We start from the raw sequence: 26,328 nt of genomic DNA, 5'->3' as shown, positions 1-26,328 counted from the left end.
ACTTCCCGAACGAAGGTATCATCTGAATGGAGCGCAGAGATATTTGCGGATAGATCTCTCATCATTGGGTTTTTACAGAGCTACCGCTGCTCAAATGTTAAATTCTCCGTGGGTTGCGACGGTGAATGTGGACGAAGATGATGAGCCGCCCCATGTCCACCGCGGTTTTCCTGTACGTGAAAGTGCAGAACCAGGTTATACCAGTGCAGATGAGGAAGAGCAGGGAGACGGGGGCGACGCCAAGTCAGAAGAGGGTGTGGACAGTATGGACGAGGAGAATAACGGCGAGCAGGAGAGTGAAGACTATGAGCCAGATAGTGACGAGAACGCAGAAGAAAACGACCAGGAGGGTCCTGAGGATAGAATGGAGCAAGATGATACCGAAAAGGGGGCGTGAGGGTCGTTAGGCATCTCCATGGGAGGTTAGAGAAGGACGTTCCATTCGCACATGCGTCCAGCTCAAATGCACCAACCTCAATAGAGCGCAACCTTTAACGTAATTTGCTGCAGCCAGAGTATTTTTTGATGACTAATCTGTAGACAGTATCTACGTACAAATCCGTGGTGTGCAGCTGGCGTTCACTCTGGAGTAATATATATATATATATATATAACTGACTAATGCATCTCGCGCTAGCCGCCGATGAAATTAAGCCATTTCAGGGTAGTCGTCAGAACGAAGTCCCTTTTGATAGCTCATCTCTTTATTGTTAACGGCTCAAATCGCCGTGTGAGGAGGTTAAACATGCTCCCGAAGAATAGCGCTATCAATGTGCATGTCAATGTGATGACGTTGTAGGGCATGCTGAAATCCGGGGTTGGAAGGCTAATCAGCAGTGTCTCGGTGTATATCCGCGTATTTTGTTCACCCTCATCAGCTCGCAGAGATATCACAGCGGCCCTACGAATTCAATAAGAAATTGCCAAATCCTCGGTAATACCAGATAAGTGATATGAGCTTACCCAATGTCGAAACCACGATTCGCGTCAGGAGGATGTTCAGTGTATTTTACAAAAGCCTTGTCGAATTCGATTGATATCGTGGTAGTACTATTGGGTGGCAATGTCAGCTGCATCTCCAAAACGGATGGACGACCCCGATCAATCGCTGGCTGAAAAAAAATATCTCCAACGACGGCTGGATAAGGCGAGAAAATAATTAACCCCAAATGTACAAGATAGTCCATTTTACTTTCCGTCCCTACCTGTACTTTTGTTGACACTTGTTTCTACCTTTAAAGTGTGAAGGTAAAGCTTGAGAATCCAAGGAATGGACTCAAAATAGGTGACAGGTATTGCTGATGATCGATAATTGTAGAGATCAACGGAAAGACCACCGCGTTCCCCGCCATATCCGGTCAGGTATCGATTGGCTCTTATGTAGGAATGCGTTCTGTCGATGGCTGTCACCGAATTGAGTCTCATCCTGGCCAGCTCAATACAATGTAAGTGACTTTGATAACCTACTATGATTTACCGTCGGATTTGACCAGGTAATGCCGACGTCCATATTTTTAGGTGTTTCTAAGACGCAGGAAACATTTTCCGGTGAGGCTTGAGCACCATTGATGTCCGCTAAATTCACAGCCTACGGACTAACCTCGGTGAATAGGATAGGTCGCGATAGTATGACCCTTCCCGTCCTGTTTGACATCAGGTGGAGATGGTCTAAAAGTAAATCCACTTGTTTCCGGCACTGTGACCACAATTTGAGTATTTTCTGCTACTGGGCACGCTGAATCTAGCTTGCGTTCAAAAATTGTTTGTAGCGACCAGTCTGTTGACGCACTCTAATTTAGCATGCACTCGTTGACCACGGATCATTTAAAATTGTGTTACCCTTTCGGTTGTCCAAACGCATTGGATCTAGGACGACGGCGAGGGTCTGGACAAATTCTATGCCCCGTTGCTCGCACATAGCGTCCTATGTCAGGCACGACGCTTAGAATGGTGCAGTGCACGAAGGTAGCGTCCAAATACGTACGGTGCAAATGGGCCGGAGATGGGTTCCCATTGAATGAAAATTGCCGTCAAAGAGTCTATAGGCGTTAAATAAGCTGGCTATTCCTGCCTATATATTGAGCATCGATTGTCAATGACGCGGCCAAAGTGTGATATCCGAAAGAAGGACTTGCCTTGGTTTGACAGGGCAATAACTTGACCCATGGTGTCAGATTCTCTGTGCAAACAGCCTCTCGCGGTAATGACCCATAGCGTAATTGCGGCGAGTTTGATTCTGGAAGCAGGTCAGCCTGTGCGCACAAGGTGAAGAGCAATGTATGCTTACCAGTAAGTTCGCTTGCGCTAGTCACGGTTCCGTTTGTTCGAAATGACAGCAAAGGCTCAGCCGTCGCAGACTGATCTATAAAATTAAGGGAGGCACAGAAAAGTCCCGCCAACGCATGGGTCAAACCCTTCCACTGGCTGTCAACACTACAGGGGAAAGTCGCCTTAGACGTAGGGCAATTTGTCTGGGAGTTCAGCGGATTAGCATACTTGGCTGTTTCAAACCAGCTCCATAATTGTACACCGCCTGGTGCGCTGAGTGGGGAGTAACCCCATTTTTCATGATTCCAAGTTCCCTGCGTGAAAGTCAGATGGAGCTCCTTCACGCCAAAAGACTGTATTATTTCCCCAATCGACCGAGGCAGAAGTGTATAGTGGTTATCTGTAGATCAAATAGTAAACTTTCTCTGTGCAGGACATGCGGCAAACGTCGAATAGCTGTAGACCACCTTTTGCCTTTTTGACAGCGGAGGGACTAATGAACCGTGTAAAGTAAAATTCTGCCAGCACCTTTCCGTCCTTGAACTGCGTAAGCTTAAGCTTCTCGTCGTAGGATTCCTCTGGTGCTGCCGCAGCGTGAAGGGCCAGTAAGAGACCCAGTATTGTTGTCAGAACGAGATTCGTCCAGGCCATTTCTTTGGTCACGATCTTTACGGAAGTTGAGAGCGGAGGCTCGCGTAGTCACGGATCCAAGCCACATTCTAATGTTTATATTCATTCGAATTCGATTACGTTTGTTTTTGAACGATCTCGTCGACTTTCGTTGGCCAATTCAAGAGATTTATGTGCAGTCGTCAGACTTTGCAGAACCCAGGCCGATAGGGACGCCTATCATCCGTATGCACACTACGCATATGATTATATGAAGTGTCTTGTACGCGCATTTGCACAATATGCCGGTCCCATCCCTTCCGGACGAAATTATTCTCCAGATCCTACTGTTCTTGCAGCCATACTACGTTATCTCAGAAGAAATAGCTTCGTCAACGCCGTGGAATGAAGGGACTTGTACTGGCTCTTGCGAGCTTTGGAGAACTGTCCCTGGCCACTCCCATCTAACGCATAACTGGAAATCGGTTCGTCGTGCGCCGGGACGTTACCACCCAGTTATTGTCGTCAACCATGTCCCGGGGCGCTATCACCGACGAGCGGCCATCCTGGACGCAGGCGACATCTCACGCCAATGGCGTCGTGCTTCGTACCTACATCCATTCTGGACGGATTTGGCTTGGTACGCTTTCGCATCTTGCATAAATCCCCATTGACTTGATTTGATATGAACTGTACGTCAAAAGGCATCGGCTACTCGACATGCCACTGCAACCACCGGTCGATTACGCAGATCGTTTCTTCAAAAACATGGCGGCTGATATGGCCAGATGTGCTCGGATCAGAACGGTTTGGCTGGATCTGGCGTCTTGGGGATGCTCAATCAGTATCGGCACCTTGCTTCACATTCTAGAAAAGATCCCCAGGCCGGAGCGTGTGCATACCTTTGTTTTGGAAATGGATTGGGCAACGTCAGGCGATGACCGCCTCATTCGCACGTTGGCTCGTCGGTTTAAACACCTTCGCCGCGTCCATATCGGGGGTCGGCCATCCGATGATGTTTTTCACGGTCTCTCTAGTGCTGCTTTGAAGCACTTGGCAAGTCATTGGCAGGAAGGATCTCTGACTCATTTGAGCTTAGCCGGGTATGGTCCAGGTGGAAATTTCTCTTGGAAGGCATTTTCGAGGCTTCTCGGTAAACAGCGGAATGTACGGCATTTGGCAATAGGATATGTGAGGGGCGGCATCAACTTTGAGGAATTGTCGGAGCTTCTTCCTGGCTTGAAAGAGCTCTGCATAAACTTCACCTCTCGGACTGATATGAACAACCAGACAATTCAAGAACCGAGCTTTTGTAATTTACCCAATATTGGTGCCCTGAAAGAGTTGCGATCGTTGACTCTTCAGTGCTTACCTGGGCATGACTTCTCTGTGGCCGGGATTCACCTGCTACTTCAATGTATAGCAGAAGAAGCGTGTAAGGGAGTCAATGAAAAGGGTTTACGGGAACTGCGTCTTCCACGCCGGTATCAACGAGCACGCTACGTGGCGGAGCAATTGAAAAGGTTTGAATGCCTTCTGGCGATCCGGACTGGTAAAGTGGAATACAGCACATTGGAAGCCTTAGCCACAATAAACACGCTGCAAAAGCTGTGGGTACCAGTACCCGGTATGCAAGTGGACTGGTTGAGAGAAAAGGTCGGAATCCTTCTGCCAAGAGTCACACTTGAACTCGAGACTGTATAATGCGCGGAGTATATTTAAAGGATAGTAGGCGTCCTAGATGACATTCTATTAAAGACTAAATATTAATGTGAATGACCATTGCCTCCAATTTGCGGGGTATGATCATGTCCGCCAAACCATTCGTTTACAGCTTCCAGCGCTGCAAAGCAGACAAACATGCCGGCGAAAAATGACACCGTAGCGATGCCTTTCCCCGCATATTTGATCGCGGTAGGCTGAAGTTCATGGATCGATATGCATGCCATGATGCCTCCCACTGCGGCAAGACAACGGCTCAAGAGCTCAGCCGACAAATACGAGTGGAGAAGCACGCCTCCCACCACTACTCCAATGGGTTCTGCCAGACCGTTCAACAGCGTCCACCACAATGCGCTCCACGCTTTCCCGGTCGCGGCATACAAAGGAATTGCAACCGCCATCCCCTCTGGTATATTATGCAGTAGGATGGCCATCGCTAGTTGAGAACCTAGCCGCAGATCTGTCAGAGCTGAGAGATACACACCCAGGCCCTCCGGTAGGTTATGCAGCGAGAGTGCTAGGAATGTGATAAGAGATGTACGCACAAGCTCTCGCTTTTCCTTTTCACTTGTCGTCGAAGTTGATGATGAACCGTCTGAAGGTCTCTTTTTCGAAATGGCTCTTCCTTTCGATACTTCCGCGCCCTTACTCGGTTTACCATTCTCCTTTGTCGACGCACAGTGCCCATCATGATCATGATCATGATCCTGATCAAAAAAGCTAATACACTCTTCCAGTACTCCAAAGGCCACCACTCCCCCAAAGAACCACGCCATACATTCCCTAGATCCGATATTCTCAATTGCTTCAGGTATCAAATCGAAACATGTTATATACATCATGACACCGGCGCTTAGCGCCTCTAGGATTCCCATTAGACGCGCCGTGGAAGGGGCTGAAAGGTCCGCTCCACTTATTCGAGCTAGAAAGATAACAACGAGTCCTCCAATAAACGTTCCGGTAGACGCCAAGAGTGCCATGGCAAAAGCTATAGAATGCTTGTCAAGCAGAAGGGAGAGGACCGACTCGGGTAGGTAGGGTGATATGACATCCAAGAAAGGCGGTGAACCGTCGCCCGCATGACTGAAACCGGCATGAGCGACGCACATTGGGATAACCGAGTCCTCCTGCTGTGTTACGGAAAATCCTTGCTATGAGGCGTCAAGGTGAGAACGAAGCAACTCCAAGTTGCCTTGTCGAAGAAGAACGGGAAAACTGGCCTCGAAAAGAACGTGTCGACACCAATGAGATTGGAACCATCAAACCATTGCCTAAGCCAACAAACTCCTCCTACAGATCTCGATAATTGCATTCAAGTAGATCTCACAAACACCTACTCATTTGCCCTAGATGGCGTCAGAAGAGGAGCTTAGGATGATGGAAGCCATGGGGCTTCCCGTGGGGTTTGGAGCAAAGCCCAAGGACAGGAGTATTCATGCCAAAGTGGCCTTTGAGGAAACCAGGAGGAAAACCGAGTCTGAAGCGACGAGCGCACCTGGTGGGACGACCAAGGACACGCCCAAGCAATTAAAGCCCAACATAAATCAATCAATAGACCGGCAGGAGTCCTCAGCTGGTGATGGAGCAAATAGCGAGGAAAAATCGGGAATGAATCATGACGACGCTGCGAACGACGACGAGGACGAAGACGAAGACCATGAGAGCGATTCCGATATCGCTGCGCACGATGCGGATACTCTACCTTTGTCGCATCAGGCAGGGTTGAAGGACCATGAAAGGGTTCGTCACTTGTTCCTTTTGATGCCGACTCACAAGCAATTTAATGACCCATGTGCAATCAGACAGTATGTGCGCTCTCTGTAGACCCATCTGGTGCTCGATTTGTGACGGGAGGGCGAGATTGTTTCGTGAAATTGTGGGACTTTCACGGCATGGATGCATCGTTACGGCCGTTCCGTTCCTTTGAAGCCGCCAGCGGTAACCCGGTGAGCACACGGCGCGTTACAAGGCAACCTATCGCGAACCCAAGCTCATTTATTTGCTCACTCACAGATTCGCGACGTTCAATTTAGCACTACTGGTGATCAGATATTGGTTGCATCAACTTCAGCTCAAGCAAAGCTATACGATCGGGATGGCATAGAACTGTATGTAGCACATTGGAAAGGACGGGTTGGATTAAATCTAACTTCGGACAATTATTAGCGAAGAATACGTTAAGGGCGATCCGTACATTCGGGACATGAGACACACAAAGTAGGTTTAGGACAACGGCCATGATGTGAAAATACGTTTTTTGACGCCTTTTTGCTGCAGAGGTCATGTTGCCGCGTTGACTGGATGTCGGTGGCATCCTCACGATAAGGCCACATTTTTAACGTCTTCACTGGACAGTACCATAAGGTCTGTTCATGAATCACGCGTGCTACCCTACACCTTCGACTGACATTGCATGATACGCGCCATTAACAGAATATGGGATGTGGCAACCAAAAGAGCCCAGAAGCAGGTAATTTCCGTGAAATCCAAGCTTCCCGGGGGCAAGACAGCGATATCGTCTGCGGCCTACTCTCCAGATGCCAAGCTCATCGCCGGAGGTTGGTGCTCCTTGCTTCATACTTCGTTTTGTGATTCTAATTCTATTTACAGGGGCTTCCGATGGTGCATTGAGGTTATGGAACACAAACGGACCATTCTTAAAACCCACCCATGTACGTTAAAGAGGTACAAGTATGCTCAGCTGATGATGACTTATGATGGATGACACATTCCAGACCATCGAAGGGGCACATATGTCTGGTGCTGCCATGACTTCAGTTTGTTTCTCTCTCACGAACAACCTTCTCGCGACCAGGGCGATGGATGACACTTTGAAACTCTGGGATATCCGAAAATTTACCACCGCAGTTGCATCAGTCACTGGGCTCGTCAACTTCTTTGAAGAGACTAATGTGGTATTCTCACCGAATGATCGATACATCTTAACGGGGACATCCGTGAAAAAAGATGAAGGAGCGGGAAAACTCTGCATATTTGAGCGGGACACCTTGACCAAAGTTCAAGAGATAGACATCGCGCGAAGTTCGGTGGTGCGAGTGCAATGGCATGGGCGCATAAACCAGATTTTGACGGGAGTCGGGGATGGGAGCGTCCAAGTCCTGTATGATCCACTTGTAAGTTTGTCTGGGGTCAAAGTGGCGCTCTCCAAACGACCCAAGCAAAGAGCCGCGGATGATATTGACTTGTACAGGTGTGTGAAATTAAACGGGTCTGCTGCAAAGTGGCCGTGCATTATCATCATACTGACGATTTTGTGTCAATGCCCATAGCGATGACACCAGCAGGTATAGCCGTTCATTGGACTGCAGTGGATACATGGCCAGGTCAGACTAACATTGTGACTTGAAGGCCGATTCTTACACCACACGCATTACCAATGTTTCGCGATGATCAACCCAAGAGCACCAAACGGAGAAGAGAAAAGCTTCGCTCCGACTCCGTCGCAACACGTAAACCAGGTACAGGACCGTCGTGGACAAGAAACACGTTTAAAGACAACACATTCACACTTGTACCGCTGCTTCTAGATATGCCTTTATCTGGACCAGGTCGTGGCGGGAAGCTGGGAACTAACCTGACGCAGCACATCCTTAAAGGCATTATTAAGGACACATCGCGTGACGAGGATCCCCGTGAAGCCATTCTGAAGCACGCGAAGGACGCAGAGGGTAAGTATCTCCCTAATGGTATTTAGCTTCGCGCGAATTCCTCGTCATACGATTGTCTGTCTGCATTCCAGAAAATCCATATTGGATTGCCCCTGCTTACCAAAAGAATCAACCGAAAGCAATATATGCTGAGCAAGTGTACGAAGATGAGGATGAAGCTGCCCGGGCGGCCGCCAAGAAGAGGCGACAATGATTACATCTCAAACGTCATTTTACAATCCCATCTGATGGTTATCCATCAATGTGAGACATGCGGGCTTTAGGGAAGAGCGTGCCGAAAGCTCTCTGGCACCGCAAAAAAAGACTGCGCCGCCACATCACCCTAGTCGTCTAGATTGTAATGCAGACAGATAGGCTATCTCTTTAGCTATGTCGTTACGCTACCCTTTCCCCCAATCTCGTATCCCAAACCCGCACCGTTTTATCAAAAGAACATGATATTAGCCGCTCTGCATCGGCATCAAATGAAATGCCTCTAATCACGTCTGTATGGCCTTCGAGCTTTCTCATGATTTGACCGGACACAACATCAAATACACAGATTTTCCGGTCATCGCTAGTGGCAAAGAGATACCGGCCAGAGCTATCCCAGCAACAACGAGGTTGTGAGAAGCCATCTGCTACGGTGCCCCAAAGGTTGCGTGCCTGTACAGTTGATCGACTTCGGAAAATAATCAGTCTCCCTGCCTTTGAGTCGGTGTAAACGGCAATATGACGCCCCGAAGGAGATGGAGCAATGTCCATGGGCGTAAACGAGATCCAGTCGTCGCCATTCGCATTCATGTTGTGTTGTCTGTCGGGAAATGCGCGAGAAGGGTCCAAGTCGATGTAGTGTAGATAGTTGTCGTCTCGCGAACCCACGACCAAAGTCGGGGTGGCAGGTTCACCCGCAGTCACCGGCGGAGGTAGAAAGCATATGGACTCGACCGCGCCACGAAACGCAATAGAATGCAACTTCTCGTACCGCGGTGTCTCATCGTCGTTGCTTGTTCTGCGGTAAAGGTTGACAGTACGATCGTAGGACGCCGTCACCAACCATTTACCCCCATCACATCGGGAAAATTGAGCTCGCACCACGTATTTAGAGTGATCTTTCCAAGATTGCACTGATTGGCCCGTCCGGATATCTACAATATGATGTGCCCCATCCATACCAGCAGTCAGCAGATATGCCGGATTGAGGGGGTAGAAGTCGCTAGCGAGCACTGCCGCTTTTTGATGATCCAAGACACTTATCACAGCTCCTGTATCACCATCCGAGATACGTACGGTTTTGTCAGTGGATCCTGTCACTAGAGCCATAACCGTCTCTTTTGGAAGGGATGCGGCAGGAAACAGGTCTGACGGAAGAGTGCGTGAGATGACTGTCAAGATGTTTGCAAAGTGGATTCCCTCCAAATCACGACTCGGCTCCACTGGAAAGCGGCCAGCACCGAGGGTAGAAAGTTCATCGTCTGCTTCCCTCTCAACGCTCAGTTGCTCCAACTGTCCCTGGACTGAAAGTAGTTGGTATTCCTCGAGGATGGCTAGAAGTGGTTTGTGTTCAATTGCGTATTTATGAGAAGCGAGCTCTTCGAACGCTTCGTGTGCTTCCGTCTCTAAACATTCCAGCGTAGTTGTCAGATTTCTTTGCTGTAGAAATTGCGCGATGAGCGAGAACGCCGTAAGGTTCAGGTCCTTGGTGGTTGCCGACATTTCTTTGAGAAGGACGACGAGAAAGCTGGAGGAAGGGAAGATGGAGGACGTAATATCGCCCGTTTTGGCTTCATGACATGGCACAGTCTTGGTGCAATTACGTGATGGGCTGTCAAAGGGAGGTTCCTGCCATCTGAAGGTCGCATTCCCAGAACGCTTGTGGGGCCCATGTTGTCTCGTCTTTCTTTTGCCGGAGACTATAGTGCGTCCCTTGATGCCATGGGATTCGGTCCGGAATTACAGGTGCGGTGGATGTTGTTACTTACTTTCTTTTCACGTGTAATGGTTTCTCAGACATAAGACTAGGAAATCAAGGCCGTTGACCAACATGTGGTAGGTCCTTTCATACATGGTATCAGCTATCATGTGTCTGTAAGTCACAAGGGCTCTTTGTAGTCGGAAGGGATCCATTTTGTGTCAGAAGTCCGGGAATTCATGCGCGAGCGAGCGGAACTGGAAGCCGATTTTGCTCGGCGACTTGAGGCCCTAGCGAAAAAGTACGCTCACCGGAAGGATAAACTAGAAAGGGACAGGGAGAAGCGTGCAAGCTTGATTTCAACGGCTATACCAAGTAACCCAGGTAGCCCGACCAAGGACAGGTTCGCCGCGGGCAACGAAAACAAGGAGATGGCGAGTCGGGACGAGGTATCCACGCGTGTAGTCAGTACTACGCAGAAAGCGTGGGCTGAGATCCTACACGAAACGGAAGTGTTGGCAAAGGCACATATGACGTTACATGACGCGCTCCACGCAGACATAGCTGACAAGTTAAAGGCACTTGCTACGAAGAAAGAGGAGGCCAGAAAGAAGCACATAGCATTCTCTATGCGGCTTTTGGCGGAGCGAGATAGACTTGTCACCGAAAAAGACAAGGCAAAAGCAAAGTATGATGCAGCGAGTGAAGCGGTGGAAGTTGCGAAAAATAAGCATAATCGTGCTCCTGACGATAAAACAGCCGAAAAGTTAAAGAAACGATGGCACGAGGAGATTGTGGATTTAAATAACACGAAGGTGACGGGCGGCTGCGGTTTGAACTTTGTCGCACTTCTGCGCGTTACTCATCAGCTTTTTACAGAATCTATATGTTCTTGCTCTCGCTGCGGCCAACGCTTGTAAGCATAAATACTACGAGGAGGACATTCCAAAACTGCTAATGGTGAGAACAACTGGTGCCGGCTTCTAAATTTGGCGCAACGACTAATAGCATAATCCTAGTGCATAAAAGATCTCGACATATCTACAACCTGGGGATTGAAGTCTATATGGCAGGATTATCGCACGAGTAGATCAGCTGTAATGGACGTAGTAATCAGGTCATTAGGAATTGTACGCGCAGCTGTGGATAGTATAGATCCTCAGGGGGATGCAGATACTTTCGTTCAGTCTCGAGGAAATTGGGATTCTGTGCCAGGGAGTAACGCACCTGACTTCCCCTTCCTGCCTTCTGGGCTTTGGAAGGACAATGTAAGTTCCAAATATGTTGTATTGGCCAGATTTGATTCCCTGAATGTCTCTAGTGGATCTGATTACTGTAATAGGGCGAACTGGCGCAGGATGACTATGCTCACGTATTTTTACGCAATACGTTGCGAAAACTTCAAAAGCGAGTTGACCAAATAGATACTGAAATAAAGTCTAAAAACCGGACGTTGGACGGAACGAAGAATCTGTTTGACGCTTATACCAAGGATCGAAAGCAAGGGGACCCGGACGATGTTAAGGAGGTCAGTACAATTGAATGTGGTATCCATATCCTCACACTTTACATTGTCTTATTTCCTACATGATAGAGCATGTTAGACGAGTCTCGCGACATCATGGTCTTGAAAACAGCAAGATGCAAATATCAAACCCAGATCGATGCAATAATGCAGTGCATCGGTGGTAAGACTACGTCTGTGCGCTCATTGCGGCGCAAATGTATCTCATGGTCCATGGCCCGTATTCCACCTCCAAGTAGAAGAGTCGCCGAATGCTCGTTTCCATAACCTGAAAGGTGCGAATTTTTCTATTCCCACCACGTGCGATTACTGTCATGGAACAATTTGGGGAGTTGCAAAACCAGGGCTTACGTGCAGTGGTGGGTATCATATTGTGTCTTCGTGCTTCGCATTGCGCTGCGGATTGTGACTGACCTGTGGCCTACCTATCAGATTGGTATGTCCTTGCGTCGAAGACATTTGTCTATCGACTGTCGCTGTTCACCTACTGGCATATTATGTAGTGGATACAGCGCCCATTTGAAATGCGAACTTAAGATTCCCCCAGAGTGTCCGGGAGCCAAAGGCGCTCGACGACCAGCATCTATGGTGTCACAAAGAACATCCGTTACCTCAATTGGATCTGTATTATCAGGTATGTTGACAGTACGGTAACACATGAAGAGATTTCTATATTGACGTCGCTCAATGGCAGCATCTGGCTCAAACTGGTTTGTCGGCGCCTCGGCGTATGTGCTCTATGATTACTCTCCAGCTGCTTCAGCGTTTGACGAGATAGCAGTGACGGAGGGCTCGGTAGTTAGAATAATTGAGCCGGGTGAGTGCTACTCTTCTGCTTTTGCTGGGAAGATGAACGCAAAATTAATAACAACAGACGACGGGAGTGGCTGGACCCTCGTAAGCTATCAAACTGACGGGGAATCACGCAAAGGACTAGTCCCAACTTCATATATTGAGCTCGCGAGCCCTGCCCTCGCTGCCGAAAGTATGCTCTCAGAGAGAAATCGAACACCATCACCAACGAAGATATCCAGGATACAGACTGTAAGAATGCTTCACTACTCCGTTGGCGCATCACTGCACGAGACTGACCACTCTATCGAATATTCCTTAGACTGTGGCCTACGATTATACGAAAGGTGGCGATGACGAATTGACGGTCAAAGCTGGGCAAGTTGTCTGGATCACTGAAGGAGGTAGTTCTCCAGAAATTCCTAGACTGGCTGGCATGTTTTTAACTTTTTTTGGCCTTCTTCAGATGATGGTTCTGGTTGGGTAACTGTCAATGACGGCACTTTAGAAGGTTTGGTGCCAGCCTCTTATCTGGAACCTGTTCAATAATAATCAAATCAAATACTGTAACATGATCTAGAAGTAGAGTGTAATGGATGTAGTAAGGTGAATTATATATCTTATTCTGATAAGGCGAGCGAGCCGGTTTCTGTGAAAACTTTGTAGGTGTGAGGTGCGAGCAGTAGAGGTTGGTGTGCGCAGCGTAGGGCACATCTTGACCAGAGAAAAGGCTGTCGCGTCCATGATGATCTACATTGTTTTGGAACCCATTGTCACTCACTGATGCAGTGGCGTCGCAGTGAAGGATAAGGAGCTCTCGCACCGAGAGCGGCAATGCCGAACTCGATAGTTATTCAAGTTGGACAATGCGGGAACCAAATTGGCAGCCGATTCTGGGACATGGTACTGCAAGAACACGCGAAGTACAACAGGAAAGGAGTGTATGATGATGCTCTGGCAACTTTTTTTCGGAACGTCAATGAGAAGCGCGGAGCTCGCAACATCCCCGTCGGCGATGGTCAAAAGAAGATCACCGGTCTGAAAGGCAGAGGACTTCTCATAGATATGGAAGAGGGAGTTGTGAACCAAATCCGCAAAAGTCCCCTCAGCGAGCTATTTGACGACGAACAGCAAATAACCAGCCATTCCGGGAGCGGGAATAACTGGGCAGTGGGACACTGCTTGTACGGTCCTGAGTATCGGGATGCCATTTTGGAAGGTGTGCGGCGACAGGCCGAGTATTGTGATGCCCTACAGTCCTTCTTCATGATCGGATCTCTTGGAGGAGGGACGGGATCTGGCCTGGGTTCATATATATGCGCGATGCTTCAAGATGAATTTCCAGAGGTCTATAGATTCTACGCAACCGTCAGCCCGAGTGAGAACGACGACGTCGTAACATCACCTTATAACAGGTGGGGATGATCGATGTCTTTTATTTCCGGTTTCAAGATCATTTTACAGAGTGTAAACTGACAATTCAATTCATAGTATTCTGTCACTTTCGAAACTCATTGACACAGCTGACTGCGTTTTACCAATGGAAAATCAAGCTTTATTGGACATTTACGAACGAGTGATAGCACAAACTCAAGGTCCTTCGAATAGACAAAAGAAAAGTGCTATCACAGATAGCGGTAATAGTACATTCGGGGGAATGTGCGGCTTGGGCCCCCGAAAGTCCCACCCGTTCGATGCGATGAACAACATCGCTGCCAATCTACTGATGAATATGACAAGGTGGGTAGGACTGCGCCCAATATAAAGGTATTCCAATCTGAAGTCTCTCCATCAGTTCGATGCGATTTGAAGGAACGATGAACGTTGACATCAATGATATCGTGACAAATTTGGTACCGTTCCCGCGGCTCAAGTTTCTTATATCAAGCATGACACCGTTATATACCTTGGCGAATGTGAAACCGCCACCGCGAAGGTAATGCGTTAAATGGCCTGGATCATCGTTCACCATCCATAGAAAGCGGCTCCTAACCCGCACACTAGGCTTGATCAGATGTTTATCGATGCTTTCAGTAGGGAAAGTCAGCTCATCAGAGCAGATCCCAAGGCGAGCACGTAAGCACTCTTGATTTGCGTTAGTCAGTTGAAATGTATTGGATATTCATTAGGATCAGTTATCTTGCCTGCGCACTTATTGCCAGAGGAAATATTGAGATTTCTGACCTGCGGCGCAACGTAGAAAGGTAAAGCGTGCGTGATATCCTTATTGTGTGTCACTTGTTGCTGACCTAGGTACTTGGCCTGCCAACAGAATGGCGTCCCATCTGACATTTGTACCTTGGAATCAGGAGGGCTGGAAAACTGGTCTTTGCTCTGTACCTCCAGTCACACAGGTAAAGTCCAAAATCTCATTCATGTTGCTTGTTCAAGCAGTAATATGGGGTTGCACATCAGCCTTATTGTTTGCTTAGTCTTGCCAACAACTGCTGTGTACGGCAGAGCTTCTCTGACCTGCACCTGCGGTTCAAAAAGTTATACAGACGAAAGGTAAGCTCCCGGGTGCCAGAGCGCACTTATTCGTCTACACTATTGATAACCCTGCCTATAGGCGAACCTGCATCATTATACAGAGCATATAGATGTGGGAGATATTGCAAGTAGTGCAGCGAATGTGGAGGAGCTTATTCATGAATATTCCTTGCAGGAGCGCAACCGTAAATAATCTGACGCAGCTGTGCTTGTAAATAGAAATTCCACGTAGGAATTATATATTATCTTTCCCACGAGTCACCCCACATTATGGGGTATAGCTTTCCGGCTCAAGTACCGGAGATTATTGAGAAAAATGTCAACATAGTCAGCAAAGTTGTTTTGCTGTTGTTTCTGCCGTTTCTCTTTTTCCACCAGCAACTCTGTCGCCCGTATGAATTCGACTTCGACCTCGTGCGATACATCTATCTCCATATCGCGATCCTTTTATACCGAAATGTCAGCAAGCTATAATGAAATAAAACCTCGTCCGTCAACCTACATTGTATTGCCGTACTTGGGTAAGGTCAACTCGAAAGGCCTCATGCGAATATGACAACCTATCTTTTTGCCGTCTGAATTTTGAGTGTGAATCTTTTGGAGGTCTTTGAGCGGGTATTTCAAGACTGATAGATATTCTGAAGTCCAAGTGGGAATTGGGGAGATGAACTTCCAAATCTGCTATTCGTTGCTTAGTTAGCACTTCCTTAACCTGTTTTGAAAAGTTAGAACCAGCTTAAGCACATTATGGTACTCATGCACGAAAATTCATTGCGTTACCTGACCACTTTTCTGATCTGCTGAGACTCGAATCTTCTGTGATCCTTGCTGGTAGTAATGATCGACCTCCTTGGTATGTACATAGCGAGTCCTTGATCCTGGTCTTTGCACCACGGCGTTTAATATACGGTTGAAGTGGGCGTGCTGAGCCTTGAGAACCAGATGCTAGGACTCAGCTGCCAGCAACCAGCGCGACAAATCATGGCCTTGCAGCGCCTCACCATCGTCATATTCGAGTCAAATCGGAATTGTCCATTATTGATGATGACTATTCAAAAACGCCAAAGCGTGAGGCAAATTGCGGCCTGTGAAGATCTGAAAGAGCGTACCGGTTTCGGAGGACACTGGCAATCGTATCCGATCGCCGGTTTCCTTATCAATAATCAATCCGAGTTTCCCTTCTATCTAGCAAGTACGCCATCAAGAATCAACGTCTCAATTGCAGAGATTGGGATACACTAAGGAAAGGCAGCAGCTTCCAGTATCATGCAGCACGCCTGATCATACCTCGAGGTGAGCCCCACTTTTCCCCCCACTAATGTTTCGCCAGATAAAATTTGACACAGTCAAAACAATATCTTCTTCGGGCTTTTTTCCAAATATGCTTGGTTCAAGTCGGGAAACAGAATTGGGATATACGGAAAGGTTTTGGGAAGTGCGAACGTGTGTTGTGTCTTTGTTTGCAGCGCTTGAATCGGATCTAGTTTCGCCATTTTGAGGTGTTCCTCGACGCTCCTCTGTTTCCTCTTCCGTTCGTGCTCGCTTCCGTGGAATGTTCTCTGCAACATCCATTTTGTTTTAAGGGTGCGATGGTTGATTTGCTGCTCTCGAACGCAAGGTCCCAGAGACTTACAGTCGATGTGGCCACGTGATGGCATTACGTAAAGCCTGTCCAAGGGCACGAGTTGTCTTCCAGCGATCTTGTCATTGAATGTTGCATGCAGCATGCTTGAGTACTTACCCTTCAAAAACCGTCCGGCGTCGCGTGTTACTGCAATTGCGCTCTCGCTCAGACAGGTAGCAGGCAGAAATAGAACCCTTGCAAGAGGAAAGCCGTTTGCTAAAGTGCCTGGTAGGTTTTCACGAGTCGCTCTGAGTGCCACCTTTATTACAGCGTCTGTTCATTATCCGTACGTCTCGGCTAGATCCAATACCGGGTCCTCCAAAACCTCCTCGGGGCGTCCCCGAAGAACTACCAAAGCCTCCTGTGTCTTCCGCTCCACCAGAATATCCGCATCCACTTCATCCGGACGAGCTCCCTCCTCCACCTCCTCCAGACAGGAATCCGAGGAACCAGCCGCCACTGCCTCGCCCTGGTCCAGAACCTGATCGTCCTGATCAGCCCCCAGGTGATCTCGAGGAGAGACCGCCTGTGGAAGAGATGCCTGTTCCAGACGAGGAGGATTGGGAGGAGGGTCGTCCAGTTGAAATCCCCACTTCGAGAATTCCAGAATAATAGCGTCCTGCATTCCGAGGACAGCAAATTTCTTGCAGAATCAAAAATCGAGAGGAATGGGAGGTTAGTTTGGAGGCATTTAGCGGTATAAATTTGTATAGTTGACTCTACATATTCTTTGGGTGTTGTACAATTTGATAAACTTTTTGCAGTAATTACTACCCGACCGACATTGCCTTTAAATTACTTCTTCGTGCTGCTACAAGAATTTTGTGGATGCACCTTAGCCGAAACAACGGGAACCTGCCCAGATACTCTACTGGGTTCACTAGTATTCTGACCCAAGCTAACAACTCTACCATCTGTCAACCTAACGTTCATGACAACTCCTTTGGCAACGTGCTTTAGGAGAGCTCGCCGTCCGATACCTCTTGCATCAAAATATACCAGACCCACATTTCCCACTGCCCCCAGAGACAGCCGCACGGCATTCCCTGCTTCGCCTCCGTATCGATGCTGGACAAGACCGGATGCAGCTTCTACGGTATCATCAAAGAGAGTCTTTCCCGCATGCACACCCGCATCGAGAACATTTCCAACGGCATGTACCGTCGTTCTGAGCAAATCCCACGAAGCAGATCCTGTTCGCGAGTCACCAATGTGATTGGAACCAGGTACCAGCTTTGAGGCACTGGAGGCCACTGTCTTTCCCGCAGAAACTGCCACTGTTGCGACGGTCTCGGCCGCACGACGTGTGAAGTCTGCCGTACTTTTGCTGGCGTTATGAACCTTTTCAATATTCTTTTTCGTGGTGGCATCGGGCTCCCAAGGGGCCGCAGCAACAGGAATCAAGGTTTTCAGAGACTGTGCGCCGCTTTTCATCACTTTACCAAGGGCAGATGACGTGAGAATAAGACCGGATGAAATATATTCGCTGGTGGATAGCATCCCGGATGATGCATCGCGGAGCACTTTAACCCTTACTGGTAGCGTCTCCTCTTGTTGCTCATCCCCAGGAAGAGGAACGGTAGGAAGGCTGCTGAGTTCGATAACAACAGCTTCATCCTTGTTGTACGCTGGTAGAGCATCTCCTTGTCCCTCCATTTCCAAGCCTTCTGCAACCACGCCTACCACCTGGCCATGCTCGTCCACCAACGCCAGGCTATTTCGAGGCTGTTCGGATGGATGCCGTTGTGGACCCGGACTGTCGTCGGCAAAAAGTGCTTCAAGAAGCGCAACGGAATCACTGTCATACTTTGGCCCCAGTTCAATACGTAGCGTTGCTCCGTCATTCGGAAAAACATAGGGAGAAGCACCAGCGGCTGCAGTTGTGTCCAGCTTGGAGGTAGGGGGTAGATGTACCAAATATATACCATTTGAGAGTTTTGTTAGCGGCGCCGTTGGTGGAATGGTCAATGACCAGGTCTGCGTTGAAAGCACCGTGGATGCCAACGACAGATCTTGCGTTACGCGCAGAGATCCCGTACCGAGTGACTTGGGGGCACCGCCAGCTGAGGAGATGACTGTGCATGTCGCACCAGGAAAAGATATTGCAGAAGAAGCCATGATCACCGATTCAGTATAACAAAGATAGTTGAAAGATGGTGAGGCGACGACATTCTGGGGCACCGAAGTTATATCCTTGGCGGCGGTCCATCTGCTTACGTCAAGAGGCTGTGTGGCTTTCTCGTGTGACTTGTTAAAGTTTGAGGGTATTGACGAAAGGGGAGCTTTACGATTCAAAGGGCGGTGGGGAACTGGCTGATGCCAAGAGCTGACATATGCTGCTGTATCTGCGATGCAACAGTTGGAAAGTCTTGGGGAGGTGTCCGATTGGAGCCGTTACAAGCGCCACAGGTTCTTGAACCGTGTGTCCTGCGTGGTTTTCGGAATGGGAATCACGATAACACAAAAACAAAATTCAAAAGATGGTCGCAATTCCAGTCGTGACCTACCGATAATGACTGTGAAAGGTCCTGCGAACATGCAACTCGCTAAAGATGCTGCGAAACGATCGCTCAGAAAGCAGGTCGATCTGAACGCCGATCGCTTACCTATGTCACGTGACCTACCAACAGCAGCCATGACGTTCCAACGTTCACAAATCTCTCAGCAGGAGGGTTTTCCCGATTTCAAGAGGGTTGGTGGACATTCCTTTCAGTCGTGCTTATTCCGACTCCGCACCTGCTCTCTCCAACGCTAAGTTTTGACGCTTTGCGATAATGCTCGCGTCCACGGAAAGCCACGGGAAAAAGGAAAGTACTACAGCGTACGACCTGCTTTATCAAGCTTTTGGGCACAAACAAGAAACCAAACGAGGGAGAATCCAAATATCGAACCCCATACCTCAACACGACATCTTACACGAAAACCAGCGGTCGCGAAGTAATGCTGGTATTGGCACAGCAAGCGCCGACGAACATTCCGCGAAAAAAGCCGATAACAGTCTCCTACCTTCGACCTCAAGCTTACACTCTCGAGCCCCACGAAGTACCACTAAATCTCAAGCTGCTTCAAGAAAAGGAAGCAATGACTCCATCACACTTGCCCCACCCTTTTCCGCTCGCTTTGGCCTAGCTGCCGTTCCTCATCGTTCTGCAAAATCCTATGCTGTACGGAGACCAACACGCTCAAGACCTTCTCTATCGTCCCTACCATCCTTGAACGATGAGTTCGAGGACAGAACGGAATATAGTGTGCGAACTGTGTTTCGCCGACCTCCGAATCCTGTTCAGACATTTGAGAACATACATAAGCTCGCCGAAATCGAATTCTTCTTTCTAGGAAAGGTGAGGAGAATTTGAAAAGAAATATCCAAAGGAACTTATCTGACTGCTGAATTGGTTCAAGCCACTGGTAGGCACACGTATCTTTCTTAGAGACGATGTGGTTTACAAAGTTCGGATAGATGGCGACGAGCGGTATAGCGAACCGCGAAGAGTATGTTCCATAAAATTTGCGCCTCCGACCTGTACTCCTCTGTTAATGTGAATGAATTTCGATAGCTCTTCCTTTTAAGCGATATGCTAATATACGGTACCCCACTGGGGCAAGTGGCGACTGATCATCTTGCGAATGCATATGATCGGCAGACGATTCTGTTGTTGGCAGATTTGGAGGTTATGGCCGTTGATGATACTGGTAGGGAAGCAGGAGGAGGCGATCGTTATTGTTTCAACAAACTGTTGTTCTAAAATCTGGGTAAATATAGATTACGCGTTGGTGGATATAGAGACGCCAACCCAGTCATTGCGCGTTGGGTTTGACTCAAACGCCAAGAGAGACGAATGGATAGCGGTTGCACGAAGGGCAGTAGCCGAAACTCATGCATGGGAGGCGCGACAACGACGACGAAGGCATTCAAACGCGTCACAATCGTCGCTATCTGAATGGAATCTTTTCAAACTCTGGCAAGGTGTTGACTTTGCAAGCAACAAGAGGGGAACTGTCGTGGATCGCAAAGTCAGTATGTCCACGGTGAGCAGCGTGGAGTCGGTGGCAGTGCCATGGATACCCGATCATGAGGTATGTGTGCAGGCAATATTGCAAACGTTTTGCACACAATGCCTTACCGCCATACCTAGGCTACCGTTTGCATGATCTGTCAAACAACAAAATTCAGCATGATGATTCGAAAGCATCATTGCAGGTAACGTTAACCACGTGATAAACGGTATCCAACGTGATCATGACTGAAAGTGCATCCTTTGCACACAGGCAATGTGGTCGGGTCATTTGTTGGAAATGCTCGCGATTAGATATCGGCGTGCGTGTTTGCACAGAGTGCTATGCAGAAGCAAACATGTATTCTTCCGCACGCAGCGAGGCGTCACGAGATTCGATCGTATCTCAGCCTTAATAGATTGTTTTCAACAAAATTATGATGACCGCCGATGGTGGATGATTGGGTGCAAATAACTAGTGGCATGATATTTACAGAACACCGGTAGAGTATCCTTTCTTGAAGAATTGTACGCCAGCATCTGCCAATCTGTAGTGCAGCACGTGAGGAGAAAAGCTTGTGTCGTTCAGCGGGGGTCCTCGCCCCAATGTGAGCTGACCAACAGAGGCAAAATCATCAGGTCGATTACAAGGGTAGGGATATACTCTGACATAGCTCATACCTGACCATGAAGCCCTTGTGTAGCTCCACTCTCCAACCCTTGTACCTCCAAGACATAGTCGGCCAGATGGCTGAGCGACTTGCACATCGCAGCTTGCCTTACATCTCCGCTGGATGTATCGTTGTGTACCAGAACCACCAAGCATCCGTTATGCTATGGAGAAAAGAGAATGGGTACATACCCCGGGCAGTCACCGCTGTCGAACGGATCGGAAATGCAGTTTTCTTACCTGCCCGACGTATGCGTTCAAGCTACTTATGAACGTCAGAAGGTCTACTAATGGTGCCCCAGAATACAGCAACATCGTCAGATCGTCGATAACTATGCAGGGTTTCGACCCATCTTGAACTCTTGATGACACGGCTGCTAATATGTTTGCGAATAAGTTTTGCACATCAGGATAGCGCTTCGCTGATTGTTGTATGGAAGTTGGTCCTTTGGCATTTGTATTAGCAAACGGCCCAGACGCGGCTCGTACATTGGATAGCCCGTCCAGAAAGGCAAAACGACCCTTCCGCTCGTAACTCGTGAGGTTCACACCCTACAATTATTTCGTGGCGTCAAACTCAGAGTCATGAAGCAATACAGATTTCTCGTTATACCAGCTTCTTGCCAATTAGCAGATAGTGATTGAATGCCTGTGCTAGTCCCACAAGCACCACATTCCACCCAGGCCCTTCCTCAATGCGTAAATGTCGGCCAATAAAGTGGTGCAGGAGGAATGACCCATCTGCTCGGACTACATCGGTTATAAGAACAAAGCGACCAGCCGACTGATCAACCGAGGATGAAGGGGAGGGCGTAGAAGACCAATTCAGTGCAGCGTCAAGTAATGGAAACATGGCCGAGATCGACAACCTATTTCCACTTGGATCTTCCAAAGCAACTGTATCACGTGCGTCATGGCTTACGAAACCGTTCGCCTGTCTTGTCGGCTTTCCAGCTGCGGCGTGTATGCGGGCATCCATCCTTCTTTGTTGGCTTCCGTAGAGCAGGCGTTGCACGTCTGGAAGCAGCGGCCGTTAGGGCCCAATTCAATGCGCTTCAGTTGTGCCATTTTATGCATCTTCCTCTTGGGCGTACTTGCCATTCTGGGCTTGGTGAGGGCATTGCCAGTTCGTTCTCAGGTGTGTTCTATCTTACAACCCTAACATGTGGAGTGCATCTTAGAATCCTTCTTCGTCTGTCGCACCATACATACCTAGAGTTTTTCGCAATAATGACAAACTTCTTCATTTCACGAGTTTTGCACTCTTGACCCTTGTTGTGTATTTTATTTTTGAATTTCCAACAATCTTGAAAAATGCTGGAATGACAGCAGTCTGTATGCTGACTCTGGCCGGTGGAAGTGAAATCATTCAAGGACTCCTACCGTATCGGAACTTTGATGGAAAGGACATATTGGTAGGTTGCAAATTGGCTCAAACTATCTGGACTCTAGATCTTTATACATATGTGTGCTACTAGGCAAACCTTTACGGGATGTGTACGGGTCTAGTTACCGCAATGTTTTGCGACCTTCTTTGGCGGTATATGGCTGCGCGCCGGCAACGCACTAGGCGTCGTGATAGCGAGTATATGGTTCCATTGAATTCCATCTCGACACTGTAGAACGACAGGCTGATTGCGATTATATTTTACAAAATGGATACACAAGCGCGTTGATGCGTTCCGCTTCCTTTGTGCTTGCAACTCTCAGTAATTACAACGGCCCACCCATGCCGCGTCCCAATTTTCTCGCATGGCCGTCTTTTCTGCTATGATTAGCCCCACGCCCTTTGTTCTTTTCCTTCCGTGCCCGTTGTCGTTCCAAGGGCGCGCCATGGGGAAACCCTGTTCCATCCCGCCCGACACCTGCACCCCGTTTTCCCTGTACAGAATCGCCAGCGCTCCCCCGATTTCCAGTACTTGTTCCTCCTTGCCCTGCCCGTTCCTCTCGATCTATGTTGTTTGATGAACCATTTCCATGTTGCGGACTTCGAATCTGATCTGGCGCACCGCGCGCCTCCTCTACATCACCAGCTCTGTTACCCCGCCATGCATATTTTTCTAAAATTCTGTTCTTTCGTGGCTGTATCCTCAAGTCAGTATCTAGTTCTGTCGACTTCGGAGAATGAACTTTACATACATTTCGTTCAAACATGGTGAACCAGCCTTCCAGCTGTTCATCCGAATATCCAGTTCGTTTCCTCAGCTCGAGTCTCTTTGGGCTTTTCCGCTGGGATTTATCAAATAATTGTCGATCACTCTGGTATATCGCTACGAGCTCGGCTTCATGCTTTGCAAATGGATCTGATGGTTCGTCCACTGGCACTGCCTGCCGTGGCCTTCCGTCTTCAACCACCCCTTCTTCCTCATCAACGAGGTGAAGCTCGATGGTGCCAGCCAGTTTGATCTCGCTTGCGTCATATGTATCGTCGTACCTGGTTTCAATCCAGGTGATTAGATGACACTAGCCAATTGCATGTCAGTCAGGTTGAACTCACTCGTCGTCGTAATCGTCGTATTGAGCTGCCAGGATGGCCTCCCGCTGTTCCTGCACAAACGACTTGTCATTCAGTACTCCGTTGGTCCTCCTGTAGCCCGAGAATTAGTTTAAGCCGACTCGATTACTGTATTGTACCCACTCCTTTTTTCCAAAGATCACTTTTTCAGAGTCCACATGCCCACGGCTGAAGACATCAAATTCATCACCGTCGAAGGCATTACGACGCGTGGCGAGAAGACTAGGTTCTTCTGGCACCTCCTCATTGGGAATAGATTCCTCCGTTGAAGCATTGGCGGATGACACCGCTTCGCTGCTTACAGGTTCAGTAATCGGCGCGGTTCTGAAAGGTCCAGATCTGTTATAGATACACTACCAAGACTGTGTCTGGACGGATCACATTACCTCGGCATTTGGCGATCTAGTTTGGTCACATAATCAGGCAAATCATTTTCGAGTATCTTCATTATGACCATTTCGACATCGTCATTGAAAGCAATCAAGCAGGCCTACGAAGACACGATTGCATCAGTCGAACAGCACGGTTCTTGGGAAGGGATCTTACTTACCTCTATGAAGCCCTCACCTAGATCCGAAAACAGATCTTGGATTTGCGAAATAAGCAACGTGCGTTTGATAAAGTCTTCGTTGATTGCTTCTGACTACGCAAGGGAAAGTCCATGAACCTTGTAAACAACCCCAAACCGGTGAACCGGTGGACGTAGCTAACGACATACGTCTAAATTTGCATCGTTTGCGCCGTCAATTACAGCTTCATCTACTTTATCCTCGCCCTTGCGCTGTTGTACTCGCTTTCGTTTCCGATTTGCTATAACGCGCTTCACCTCCGCATTGGCACTGAAGGTCAACAGATGTTCCAAGGAAACGACAAGGTAATCCAATCGCGCGTCAGACTCGTCTTTCATATACCGTTCCCGAATTTGTTTTAGCCGATCGCAGATACCAAAGTCTACCTCTAGGTCAACCAATAACGGGGCCGAGCACAGGAATGTGACAGGCCCGTCAAAAGGTGATAATTCCAGTAGTTGCATAACGAGATCACAGAGGGACTCCGCACGCTTGTGCACGTCTGCTAAGGATATTTGATTGAGGTCAACTGGCTCTGTAGGCACCAGCTTCATCGGTTCTAGAAACTCGACTTGTATTATAGCCTCCAGCAGCACAACGACAGCACCCTTCAAGCGTCGTGCACGGCTGGCAATGGCTACATCGTTATCGGATAGCGCTCCTTCCACATCCATGATTGCTGTTGAATCCCAGTTCCCTGACGCTTTCCCATCGTCTGTAATGTCGCTATTGTGATTATCAGCTCCTGTAAAGATGTTGGCCACCTGGTATATGTCGGTCAACGCGGGAACAAAGTCCTTGTTCGACAAAACCACCCTTGCGACCGTACTTCCACCTGTCAACACGAAGGCGCGCAAGTCTAGGATGGCGTCATACAGGAAATCAGCATCGTACGTCTGCTCAATCGATGCTGAGGGACTCTGTATTGGCATGGCGTCTCCATTCACAGTTCCCGCATCCACCCTGGGATCATCACTGCTCGTATTTGCCCCCGTTCTATAATGTGGCGCTTCTTCCTCAAACTTGCCTTTTCCCTTTCCCTTGCCCTTCCCAGCATTTTTGGACAGCTTTCCATACTTTTTCTGAAATATATGGACAGATCCTACAATCATGTCCACCGCTACATTCAGATCCTTTAATAGCTTCTGCTGTACGTGCAAAACGGTTTGGAAAGCATGCCGTAGTACCGGTGTGTTCGCATTGCCAAACTCTCTCGCAACTTCCAACAGCCGTGGCAATGTAATGAGGCCGCTAGTGTATACTATGTCCGGCCAAAGATCTATGCTCCACTCGAGAGCCTCCTTTGCATCGTCTGACACATCGGCTGATCCTAACTCGTCTTCCCGACGTTCCTCTGCTTCCGCTTCTTCTGGTGCCAGTGTTAGACGACATATTAGATAAAAGACCTTTTGCGCCAGCGCTGGGTCATTCGGACGCAACCGAAAATAAGCGTCAAGAAAGCACGACACTGAATAGGCAGGGTATTGTGGGTGAAGAACCGCGCTCCAGAAAATGGCAAAAGGAAGGCGTAGAAGGGTCGATAGTTCTTGGGTTATTCCTTCGAGGAGCAACAAGTGCTCTTCCTCCGAAAACCTGGGTCCTGCAGGAATCGGGGGCAAGAGTTTGACAGGATAGGCCGCAGAGGCATGTACCACCTGTTTAGGCAGAGGAGATCCCACGTCCAATGTCATGCTACTTGAGCAACGAACTGACCAATGAGGGCGCTTCAAAAGTACGAAGAAGCGGGTGTACAAGGACGGCAGGACCTTCGCAGGACGAAAATATACCGTGGGTATGCGGCCAAGCCTGGGGGAAAAGATGGAGAAGGGAGTGGTGGGGAAGCTGATCTCAAGTCGAAAGGCGAGCCTACTGCCAGTACCCAGCCACACCCTGCCACAGCCATGCTAAAGCTGGTCGATCGGGGATTGAGCGCGACCTTCTTGACGTAACGGCCTGGATTTCGCTACAC

General features: G+C 48.5%; 15 protein-coding genes across 16 annotated transcripts in view; 7 read left to right on the top strand and 8 right to left on the bottom strand.

Moving 5' to 3' along the window:
* Positions 1–397, top strand: part of SPPG_09173 (CMGC/SRPK protein kinase) — a gene marked incomplete at both ends in the record, with an annotated part of 3,365 nt that extends 2,968 nt beyond the window's left edge. Inside the window, one exon of the mRNA XM_016757330.1 lies at positions 79–397. Within this exon, the coding sequence (XP_016609034.1) occupies positions 79–397 (319 nt within the window). The remainder of the gene's footprint in view (positions 1–78) is intronic.
* A 91-nt stretch (positions 398–488) lies between these two features.
* Positions 489–2,962, bottom strand: SPPG_04090 (GPI-anchor transamidase subunit GPI16). The gene is made up of 11 exons (XM_016752337.1): positions 2,736–2,962; positions 2,497–2,668; positions 2,288–2,433; positions 2,136–2,236; positions 1,985–2,071; positions 1,840–1,924; positions 1,601–1,777; positions 1,468–1,524; positions 1,206–1,403; positions 964–1,138; positions 489–901 (listed from the first exon to the last, which is right to left on the bottom strand). Exons 1-11 carry the CDS (start codon positions 2,917–2,919, stop codon positions 697–699), a joined length of 1,587 nt encoding a protein of 528 aa, XP_016609033.1. The 5' UTR covers positions 2,920–2,962; the 3' UTR covers positions 489–696.
* Positions 2,963–3,033: 71 nt separating this feature from the next.
* SPPG_04089 (uncharacterized protein) lies at positions 3,034–4,792 on the top strand. The gene is made up of 2 exons (XM_016752336.1): positions 3,034–3,517; positions 3,582–4,792. The coding sequence occupies exons 1-2, from the start codon at positions 3,180–3,182 to the stop codon at positions 4,579–4,581; spliced, it is 1,338 nt and encodes a 445-aa protein (XP_016609032.1). The 5' UTR covers positions 3,034–3,179; the 3' UTR covers positions 4,582–4,792.
* Positions 4,488–5,809, bottom strand: SPPG_04088 (uncharacterized protein). The gene has a single exon (XM_016752335.1). The coding sequence runs from the start codon at positions 5,706–5,708 to the stop codon at positions 4,644–4,646; it is 1,065 nt and encodes a 354-aa protein (XP_016609031.1). The 5' UTR covers positions 5,709–5,809; the 3' UTR covers positions 4,488–4,643.
* A 73-nt stretch (positions 5,810–5,882) lies between these two features.
* SPPG_04087 (uncharacterized protein) lies at positions 5,883–8,806 on the top strand. Its single transcript, XM_016752334.1, has 12 exons — positions 5,883–6,339; positions 6,402–6,545; positions 6,613–6,707; positions 6,766–6,816; positions 6,877–6,963; positions 7,033–7,157; positions 7,210–7,271; positions 7,335–7,810; positions 7,890–7,904; positions 7,969–8,078; positions 8,148–8,288; positions 8,360–8,806. Exons 1-12 carry the CDS (start codon positions 5,950–5,952, stop codon positions 8,479–8,481), a joined length of 1,818 nt encoding a protein of 605 aa, XP_016609030.1. The 5' UTR covers positions 5,883–5,949; the 3' UTR covers positions 8,482–8,806.
* SPPG_04086 (uncharacterized protein) lies at positions 8,290–10,112 on the bottom strand. The gene has a single exon (XM_016752333.1). The coding sequence runs from the start codon at positions 9,981–9,983 to the stop codon at positions 8,664–8,666; it is 1,320 nt and encodes a 439-aa protein (XP_016609029.1). The 5' UTR covers positions 9,984–10,112; the 3' UTR covers positions 8,290–8,663.
* Positions 10,043–13,045, top strand: SPPG_04085 (the record flags this gene model as incomplete). 2 transcript variants are annotated; one of them, XM_016752331.1, is made up of 14 exons in its annotated part: positions 10,043–10,226; positions 10,290–10,316; positions 10,380–10,994; positions 11,059–11,139; positions 11,199–11,447; positions 11,522–11,707; positions 11,774–11,867; positions 11,944–12,063; positions 12,137–12,140; positions 12,208–12,338; positions 12,399–12,521; positions 12,579–12,748; positions 12,819–12,900; positions 12,963–13,045. In XM_016752331.1, the coding sequence occupies exons 1-14, from the start codon at positions 10,152–10,154 to the stop codon at positions 13,043–13,045; spliced, it is 2,040 nt and encodes a 679-aa protein (XP_016609027.1). In that variant the 5' UTR covers positions 10,043–10,151. The 2 variants fall into 2 exon arrangements, with proteins under 2 accessions (XP_016609027.1, XP_016609028.1); XM_016752332.1 differs by having other exon boundaries at positions 11,941–12,063.
* Positions 13,046–13,202: 157 nt separating this feature from the next.
* Positions 13,203–15,240, top strand: SPPG_04084 (uncharacterized protein). Its single transcript, XM_016752330.1, has 8 exons — positions 13,203–13,911; positions 13,988–14,236; positions 14,292–14,432; positions 14,501–14,572; positions 14,632–14,700; positions 14,769–14,850; positions 14,912–15,004; positions 15,066–15,240. Exons 1-8 carry the CDS (start codon positions 13,331–13,333, stop codon positions 15,177–15,179), a joined length of 1,401 nt encoding a protein of 466 aa, XP_016609026.1. The 5' UTR covers positions 13,203–13,330; the 3' UTR covers positions 15,180–15,240.
* SPPG_04083 (uncharacterized protein) lies at positions 15,191–16,584 on the bottom strand. Its single transcript, XM_016752329.1, has 6 exons — positions 16,274–16,584; positions 16,096–16,171; positions 15,988–16,034; positions 15,767–15,916; positions 15,489–15,698; positions 15,191–15,430 (listed from the first exon to the last, which is right to left on the bottom strand). Exons 1-6 carry the CDS (start codon positions 16,556–16,558, stop codon positions 15,245–15,247), a joined length of 954 nt encoding a protein of 317 aa, XP_016609025.1. The 5' UTR covers positions 16,559–16,584; the 3' UTR covers positions 15,191–15,244.
* Positions 16,585–16,890: 306 nt separating this feature from the next.
* SPPG_09172 (uncharacterized protein) lies at positions 16,891–17,235 on the bottom strand (the record flags this gene model as incomplete). The annotated part of the gene is made up of 1 exon (XM_016757329.1): positions 16,891–17,235. The coding sequence occupies one exon, from the start codon at positions 17,233–17,235 to the stop codon at positions 16,891–16,893; it is 345 nt and encodes a 114-aa protein (XP_016609024.1).
* A 67-nt stretch (positions 17,236–17,302) lies between these two features.
* Positions 17,303–19,166, bottom strand: SPPG_09171 (uncharacterized protein). Its single transcript, XM_016757328.1, has 2 exons — positions 19,118–19,166; positions 17,303–19,037 (listed from the first exon to the last, which is right to left on the bottom strand). The coding sequence occupies exon 2, from the start codon at positions 18,726–18,728 to the stop codon at positions 17,406–17,408; it is 1,323 nt and encodes a 440-aa protein (XP_016609023.1). The 5' UTR covers positions 18,729–19,037; positions 19,118–19,166; the 3' UTR covers positions 17,303–17,405.
* On the top strand, positions 19,064–21,137 carry SPPG_04081 (uncharacterized protein). The gene is made up of 6 exons (XM_016752328.1): positions 19,064–19,951; positions 20,013–20,102; positions 20,168–20,303; positions 20,374–20,687; positions 20,747–20,811; positions 20,880–21,137. Exons 1-6 carry the CDS (start codon positions 19,385–19,387, stop codon positions 21,019–21,021), a joined length of 1,314 nt encoding a protein of 437 aa, XP_016609022.1. The 5' UTR covers positions 19,064–19,384; the 3' UTR covers positions 21,022–21,137.
* Positions 20,902–22,254, bottom strand: SPPG_04080 (uncharacterized protein; the record flags this gene model as incomplete). The annotated part of the gene is made up of 4 exons (XM_016752327.1): positions 20,902–21,218; positions 21,287–21,439; positions 21,516–21,827; positions 21,889–22,254. 4 exons carry the CDS (start codon positions 22,252–22,254, stop codon positions 21,096–21,098), a joined length of 954 nt encoding a protein of 317 aa, XP_016609021.1. The 3' UTR covers positions 20,902–21,095.
* Positions 22,255–22,907: 653 nt separating this feature from the next.
* SPPG_04079 (uncharacterized protein) lies at positions 22,908–26,186 on the bottom strand. The gene is made up of 7 exons (XM_016752326.1): positions 24,509–26,186; positions 24,341–24,433; positions 24,177–24,280; positions 23,914–24,114; positions 23,773–23,862; positions 23,415–23,709; positions 22,908–23,357 (listed from the first exon to the last, which is right to left on the bottom strand). The coding sequence occupies exons 1-7, from the start codon at positions 26,048–26,050 to the stop codon at positions 22,989–22,991; spliced, it is 2,694 nt and encodes an 897-aa protein (XP_016609020.1). The 5' UTR covers positions 26,051–26,186; the 3' UTR covers positions 22,908–22,988.
* SPPG_09170 (uncharacterized protein) lies at positions 26,075–26,308 on the top strand (the record flags this gene model as incomplete). The annotated part of the gene is made up of 1 exon (XM_016757327.1): positions 26,075–26,308. The coding sequence occupies one exon, from the start codon at positions 26,075–26,077 to the stop codon at positions 26,306–26,308; it is 234 nt and encodes a 77-aa protein (XP_016609019.1).
* Positions 26,309–26,328: the final 20 nt, after the last annotated feature.

Source organism: Spizellomyces punctatus (genome assembly GCF_000182565.1).
Source record: "Spizellomyces punctatus DAOM BR117 chromosome Unknown supercont1.6, whole genome shotgun sequence".
NCBI classification, from domain to species: domain Eukaryota; kingdom Fungi; phylum Chytridiomycota; class Chytridiomycetes; order Spizellomycetales; family Spizellomycetaceae; genus Spizellomyces; species Spizellomyces punctatus.
The sequence above is the reverse complement of the archived record's forward strand: the minus strand, read 5'-3'. Positions and strand labels throughout refer to the sequence as shown.

Coding starts and splice junctions, on each gene's coding strand:
- SPPG_04090 (XM_016752337.1), bottom strand. CDS start 2,919: ATGGCCTGGACGAATCTCGTTCTGACAACAATACTGGGTCTCTTACTG. Junction 2,669..2,735: donor CGCTGTCAAAAAGGCAAAAG/GTGGTCTACAGC, acceptor TTTGATCTACAG/ATAACCACTATACACTTCTG. Junction 902..963: donor AATCGTGGTTTCGACATTGG/GTAAGCTCATAT, acceptor TTGAATTCGTAG/GGCCGCTGTGATATCTCTGC.
- SPPG_04089 (XM_016752336.1), top strand. CDS start 3,180: ATGCCGGTCCCATCCCTTCCGGACGAAATTATTCTCCAGATCCTACTG. Junction 3,518..3,581: donor TTCTGGACGGATTTGGCTTG/GTACGCTTTCGC, acceptor GTACGTCAAAAG/GCATCGGCTACTCGACATGC.
- SPPG_04088 (XM_016752335.1), bottom strand. CDS start 5,708: ATGTGCGTCGCTCATGCCGGTTTCAGTCATGCGGGCGACGGTTCACCG.
- SPPG_04087 (XM_016752334.1), top strand. CDS start 5,950: ATGGCGTCAGAAGAGGAGCTTAGGATGATGGAAGCCATGGGGCTTCCC. Junction 6,817..6,876: donor CGGGACATGAGACACACAAA/GTAGGTTTAGGA, acceptor TTTTTGCTGCAG/AGGTCATGTTGCCGCGTTGA. Junction 8,289..8,359: donor GCACGCGAAGGACGCAGAGG/GTAAGTATCTCC, acceptor TCTGCATTCCAG/AAAATCCATATTGGATTGCC.
- SPPG_04086 (XM_016752333.1), bottom strand. CDS start 9,983: ATGTCGGCAACCACCAAGGACCTGAACCTTACGGCGTTCTCGCTCATC.
- SPPG_04084 (XM_016752330.1), top strand. CDS start 13,331: ATGCCGAACTCGATAGTTATTCAAGTTGGACAATGCGGGAACCAAATT. Junction 14,433..14,500: donor GTGAAACCGCCACCGCGAAG/GTAATGCGTTAA, acceptor CCCGCACACTAG/GCTTGATCAGATGTTTATCG. Junction 14,701..14,768: donor CTGCGGCGCAACGTAGAAAG/GTAAAGCGTGCG, acceptor GCCTGCCAACAG/AATGGCGTCCCATCTGACAT.
- SPPG_04083 (XM_016752329.1), bottom strand. CDS start 16,558: ATGGATGTTGCAGAGAACATTCCACGGAAGCGAGCACGAACGGAAGAG. Junction 16,172..16,273: donor AAAGTGGGGCTCACCTCGAG/GTATGATCAGGC, acceptor CGTACTTGCTAG/ATAGAAGGGAAACTCGGATT. Junction 16,035..16,095: donor GCCAGTGTCCTCCGAAACCG/GTACGCTCTTTC, acceptor GTTTTTGAATAG/TCATCATCAATAATGGACAA.
- SPPG_09171 (XM_016757328.1), bottom strand. CDS start 18,728: ATGGCTTCTTCTGCAATATCTTTTCCTGGTGCGACATGCACAGTCATC.
- SPPG_04081 (XM_016752328.1), top strand. CDS start 19,385: ATGCTCGCGTCCACGGAAAGCCACGGGAAAAAGGAAAGTACTACAGCG. Junction 19,952..20,012: donor AATTCTTCTTTCTAGGAAAG/GTGAGGAGAATT, acceptor AATTGGTTCAAG/CCACTGGTAGGCACACGTAT. Junction 20,103..20,167: donor GGTATAGCGAACCGCGAAGA/GTATGTTCCATA, acceptor GAATTTCGATAG/CTCTTCCTTTTAAGCGATAT.
- SPPG_04079 (XM_016752326.1), bottom strand. CDS start 26,050: ATGACATTGGACGTGGGATCTCCTCTGCCTAAACAGGTGGTACATGCC. Junction 24,281..24,340: donor TAGGTGAGGGCTTCATAGAG/GTAAGTAAGATC, acceptor GTGTCTTCGTAG/GCCTGCTTGATTGCTTTCAA. Junction 23,710..23,772: donor TACGACGATTACGACGACGA/GTGAGTTCAACC, acceptor GATTGAAACCAG/GTACGACGATACATATGACG.